Below are 6,525 nucleotides of genomic sequence, written 5' to 3'. Positions count from 1 at the left end.
CAATCAAAGCTCTCGAATCGAAAATCAGGCAAATTTAAATTAAGCATTACTATATATATATATATATTAAGAGAATGTAAAGAAAGAAAAATTATGAAAGGAGAGAATTATATGATGATCATTAGTATAAAATTATGAGAGGAGAGAAATTATATGGTGATCATGATATAAAATTTATATATATATATATATATATATATATATATATATATTCTCATTTTTAACTAGGTGACAATAAGGATTGGAAATCCAGAGTCTCCTTGAGAGGTCCTAGTTTCGAGATCGTCAGGCAATAATTTCGAGATCGTCAAGCAATAAGTTATGCTTAAATGGTTATATGTTTGCGGACGATCACATTTTTTATATATATATTATTTGCTTGACAAGATTCCTCTTAATTAATTTTTTATTTTATTTTAATTTCTCTCTAATTGTAATAATATATATATATACATTACTTTTTAAAGTAAGTATATTTATACCATCTTTTTTATAAATATTATATAATTTTAATTATTTTATAACTTATATAAATATATTATATATAATCTATTTAAAAATTAATTTAAAAATATATTTAAATATAATATATAACTAAATTAACCTCTGTTTTCTAATTTTTTTAATTCGCAAAATATTTAAATATAATATATATATAAAAAAAATATTAATTTTGTTTGTTTAATTAACTTTTTTATTTTCTTTCAACTAGATAAAGTTTTATATAAATTTATTTGATTCAATTATTTTATAATTTATATAATTATATTTCATATATAACTTGTTTGAAAATTAATTTGGCAATATATTTAAATATTACTCTTTCATATTTAAGCATTAATTACTCTTTCCTATTTTTTTTTAATCCGACATTATATTTAAATATAATATATATATATATATATATATATATATATATATATATATATATATATATATATATATAACTAAAATATTAATTTATCTTTTCTAATTAGTTTTTATTTATTTTTTCTCTTATCATAAATATATAATACATAACTTTTTATATCTCTTAACTAATTATTTTTTTCTAAAAGAAATTAAAATAAAAAAATTAATTTAAATATTATTATTAATAAGAATTATTTTGAATAATTAATATATAATTATATTAACAAAAAAAATTCATACTCAATAAATATTATATATATATATATATATAAACTAATAAAAACACATTATATTTAATATTTTTTTAATTTTATGTTTTTTAGTTAGAAAAAATATGATAAAATATTATATATATATATATATATATATATATATATATATATATATATATATATGAAATACTATATAATTATTACGGTCATTACAAAAATATTATATTAGTTAATAGGATTGAAATATTTTTAATTAAAATAAGATATAAAAATATATATATTATATTAGAAAAAATTGAAAATATAAATTATGAAGAGATAGAAAATAATTAATTTTTATAATAAATAAATATATATATATATACTAAATTATAAAATTATTTCAATCTTATTTAATACTTATTTATTATTAAAAAATATAAATTAAAAATGAATAATAATTTTTTTATAACACATATTTTTGTATTTAATTATTTATATATACATATTAATTTTAAATATTTTTTTAATATTTGTCCAAGTATATATTATAATAATTTATTATTATAAAAAATAAATTAAGACATTATATCAACAATTTTTTTATTGGAAGATATTGTTTTATTTAATTATTATATTAATTTTAAATATTTTCTAATATTTATTCAATTAGTATTATAATAATTTATTATTATAGGAAAACAAGCCACTATACTTGAAAGAAAAGAACATTTTTTTATTACCAAATATATTTTTTTAATTATTTATATATATATTTATTATAATATTTTTTTATATTTGTTCAATTATTTATTATAATAATTTATTTATTTTAAAATAATTAATTATACTTAATTTTTCTATTTTTAATAAATATTAATTTTACTAAATTTAGACATTAAATAATAAAAATTATCATAGATATAAAAAATATAAAAATCTCAAATAAATTGGTAATTTAATCTAAAATTCTGGAAATTTATTTGGTTGAAATTACTTTTATTTTCACCTAATGAATTGTGTTAATTTATATTATTGGTTAATATGCATTAGATTTATGAATGAATCTAAGAATTTAAGTTGTGGTAGATTTGAAATGATTTTTGGTGGGTTTAAAAATTAATTAAAAATTTTTAAATATAACAAATGTATAAATGTTAGTTTTGTTAATTTTGTTAATAATTATATAAATAAATATTGAATTAAATTAAAAAATTTTAAAATTTTAAAATAAAGTAAAATTTTATTGTAAAAAAATATAGAGGTGACTCCAATCCACTCAAACCTTAAATTTATATTTTAATTTAACTTAATTTTTATAAATTAAAATTAATTCTTAATTTTTATAAATTAAAATTAATTCAAAATTATTTAATTTGAATAATATTATTTTAATTTAAAATATTTATATATAAAATATTAAAATTAATTCAAAATTATTTAATTTGAATAATATTATTTTTATTTAAAATATTTATATATAAATAATATTTTATTTATATCATTATACATGTAAATGGACGGCAAACAAGTTGTAGATATTTTAGGAAAACGTTGAATTTTGCTTAATTTTCAGACCTTTGATCACGTTTATTTCTAAGTTGTTCATTTATTTATTTATTTAATTATTATTTTATACTAATTATCTTTACTTGTTATAATTACAAATTTAACAACTTTCAATATCAATTAAGACATTATAAAGTTTATTCACCTCTTCTAATATAATTAAATAAAATGGACTAGTTTGTAAGCGGTTTCACCTCTCTTTGTATTCTTGTTCCAGTATCTTGATTAAAGTTTGAGAACTAACTTATGTGCCTATTTTAATTAAGTTCTATTAAAATAGTTTTATTCAACATAAAATATAGAAATAACTTATGTGCCTATTTTAAGTAAGTTCTAATAAAATAGTTTTATTCAACATAAAATATAGAAAATTATGTTGTTAGTAGTTATTTGATAAAAATGAGAGAGTATATATATATTTAAAAAATTAAAAGATATTTTATTTATAATTTAAATGATTTGATCCAAGATTGTATAGTAAATTTTATTTGAGTTCAAATAACTTGAAATAAAGCTGATCAAATCAATCAAGTCTATTATTTGAAAACGAAAATTATTTTAAAAAGAAAAATTATTGGGAGAAAAAATTTTTAAAATAATAACACGACGAAATGTGATTGTCGAAAAAATTACAAAAATTTTCTCTCTCCTCCCTTATAAAGAAACTAATTATGGTAACTCAAAAATATTAAGAGTTTTATTATTAATTTTTAAAAAAAACTACTTAAATTAAAGGTTTCAAAGAAAATCTTTTGTTCATGGACACATAATTCCCTCTCGAATAGTTTTGCTTATAATTACATAGTTTGTTTCAAATAAAAGTATAATTATAATTATAAATATATAAATTATAAAATATAAAATATTTTAATTGATTATGTAAGGAGTAACATGAGATTAAATCCAAAAAAATGCAGATCCATGAAACCTAGTATTTTGTCTTAATTTATTGCAAAACCATTTATATTTAGTATAAGATTATTTATTTACTATTTAGTCTAAACACAGTGTTTTTACTTTAAAATAACAAACATAAAAACTGTCAATTAAAAGTCTCTATATAAGTACTAACTAAGTAGTTCCATAATCATGTTTAAGTAGTTCAATATCCATATACAAAAAAAAAACGATTACATTTAATTAACCTTCTTCACTGCCAGCAATCTACAACAGATTAGTAAAACACACTTATTAATACCTGGCTAAAGTCCCGACCCGATTCATTCCATACAGGAATTTTCAGTGCCAAGCCGAGGCGGACACCAAATTCCGATCTTTCCATGCCAAAAGCATCCCACCATCCTTCTCGGTAAGCCTATAGTTCTCGGAATAAAACTTCAACAACTTACTTATAACCGAATTCACGTACGAGCTCAACGGGTAGGGCCTAAAACCCGCCATCATAAACCTCAACCTCCACTTCCCGAGAAGCTCGTGCCTCTCCACCCTCTCCCTCCCCTCGCACGCAATCACGTTCACGAGGTCCCTAGCGAGACAATGCTCCTCCGCGTTTATCCTTTCCTTCCGGTCCCTCGGGACCGCCACGTCGATCGACTCGAACATCGCTAGGTAATAATCCAACGCCTCCATAAACCTAGGAAGGAACGGAGGCGTGTTCGTGTTCGATTCCTGCTCCACCAACGTAACCACCTTTGGATTCATTGACTTCACCGTCCTTAGAAGTCGGTCCCTAGGATTATCCACGTCCACGCTCTCGTCAGGGATGTGGTGTAGCACGAGCGGGAAGTTCACCGCCAAAGCCTCCCCGGCTATTACGTTTAGCATCTTAGGGTTCACATCCGGTGCCAGGACTGGCACAGGGTGGAACTCGATCGGGATCTTGAACTTATCAGAGATGGCCGCCAAACGATGCCCCACTGCCTCCAAGGTGTCGCCTCGAGCGTGTTTCGACACCGGGTCGTCAATCCCGGTGATCCTAACGTGGGGCGGTCCTCCAGGTCTAGCCGCTAGGGCTTGTAAGAGGGTCATCCATTGCGTTCCTTGGCATATTTGGAAGTCTATGATGTGGATTCGATCCTCGTTCCTACAAGCTTCAGCGATGGCTCCGTTCGCAGCCATGTAACCAAATTTTAGGTAGGGGCAAATCTCGTAGAGGACGTGCATGTAGGAAAGCAAATCCTTACCCTGCGGCTCCTTGCACTTGAGAGATTTGTATATGTTAGTGCCCGAGGCGTCTCTTCGCGCTACTAATCCTTCCACCATATACGCACCGACCCGTTGGATCGGTTCGCCCGTAACCGACACCGATTCTCGCGCTTTTCGAACCAACTTGACGAAATCGTCCATTCTATTATCAGACAATGCCTTAGCGCAGGAAACAAGCAAGTGCTTCAAATTACCGGGAGGTACTCCTTGAACAGACAATCCCTCCATCGCCTTATGCCGTTTGTCGGACTGAAAATCGTCCCCTAATCCACCATAAACCAAACCGCTGTTTGTCCGAGATTGTGGTACACTTAAATCTTGGGTACCCTGACTCCAAGCCAGGGACCTACGATCAGCCGGTTGAGGAGGACGCTTATTTTCTCCATGAGATAGGCTTGTAACCGCTGCCTCTTCTTCCTCATCATCTGAGCCCAAGAGAACGGACTCTAGTTGCCTCAATGCGATGACTTGAGTCTCTTCATCATAATGATAATCAGTGGAAGGACTTTCTCTAGCAGAAATATTGTTCTCGGTTGAGCTATGTTGATTGTCAGGGCTACCGCTTAATGGAGTGTTCGCTTCGAAGTCCAAGTGAGAAGCAAAATGCGAGCTAGGCGAGTTTCCGAAATTGAATTTTAATGGATCGAATAACCAATTGTTGTTGGGAGCTGATGAAGCAACTGGTTGAGATGAAGAAGATGAATATGATAAATCTGCAGGACTAGCAACGTAACCAAACATCTGATCCTGATAAGCGTCCATTTATACACACATCAGCAACCAGGTGATGATATCACTACTGCCAAATTATCTCACTATTTGTAGCCCTAAGATTCGTGAAATCAAACCTGTTAAAAAGGAATACAAGCGAACTACTTAGAGTCTATCTCAAGTTATAACATCTTCTCTACAAAACTACGAAGTAAGAAAATCATAGATCCCGTATAAATCTCTATTCTACAATCTACAGCCTAGATAACGAAATTAAACTTTATTCGATTCAGATCGCAACTCATGAATACATCAATCTCATGAAAGCTAAATTGAAAAGGTGAAAATCATGTTAATCGTTCTAAACCTATCTAGATTCACTTTTACAGAAACTGACGGATATTGAATAATCAAGAGAAATGAATTTCGATTGAACTAAGTAAACAACCATAAGATTCTTCAACGAAACAATCTATATAAACCTCCGAACCAGGCTAAACCTAGAACAACAACAACAACAAAAAAAAGTAAGAGAAATCGATACTCACTTTCAGATAGAAACTTGCGTCGGCGTCGGCGGTGAGTTCTGCAGACGATTCAAGCTTTGGAGCGGCAAACCAGAAGCATAAATTCTCTGTGAAAATCACAAGATCTCGAAAGAAGAAGATGAAGAAGGAAGAGAGATTATATATGGGAAGATCGGACGGTGGTTCTCCGTACGATAACGATGACGGTTATGATGAGTGGTGGAGTTTGGATTTTGACGGAACTATATAACGGCGCTGTTTCGTACGCGCTCCGACGGAATGCGGTTCGAATATTCTCAGTTGTTTCCACATTCTCCACAAGTGGGGGGATAATCATAAAATAAAATATCTTGGACCTTTTTATTTTTAACAAAAATTAACATATAAATATTATTTTTACTTTTTAAAGAAATTATTTTGAAAAAGTTTAGATGAAATAAATTTAGATT

General features: G+C 27.2%; 1 protein-coding gene across 1 annotated transcript; it reads right to left on the bottom strand.

Annotated features, from left to right (window-relative positions):
• Positions 1 to 3,712: 3,712 nt before the first annotated feature.
• LOC124944721 (scarecrow-like protein 21) lies at positions 3,713 to 6,283 on the bottom strand. Its single transcript, XM_047485059.1, has 2 exons — positions 6,098 to 6,283; positions 3,713 to 5,686 (listed from the first exon to the last, which is right to left on the bottom strand). Exon 2 carries the CDS (start codon positions 5,598 to 5,600, stop codon positions 3,912 to 3,914), a length of 1,689 nt encoding a protein of 562 aa, XP_047341015.1. The 5' UTR covers positions 5,601 to 5,686; positions 6,098 to 6,283; the 3' UTR covers positions 3,713 to 3,911.
• Positions 6,284 to 6,525: the final 242 nt, after the last annotated feature.

Source organism: Impatiens glandulifera, chromosome 7, assembly GCF_907164915.1.
Source record: "Impatiens glandulifera chromosome 7, dImpGla2.1, whole genome shotgun sequence".
In the NCBI taxonomy this organism is placed as follows: Eukaryota; Viridiplantae; Streptophyta; class Magnoliopsida; order Ericales; family Balsaminaceae; genus Impatiens; species Impatiens glandulifera.
The sequence above is the reverse complement of the archived record's forward strand: the minus strand, read 5'-3'. Positions and strand labels throughout refer to the sequence as shown.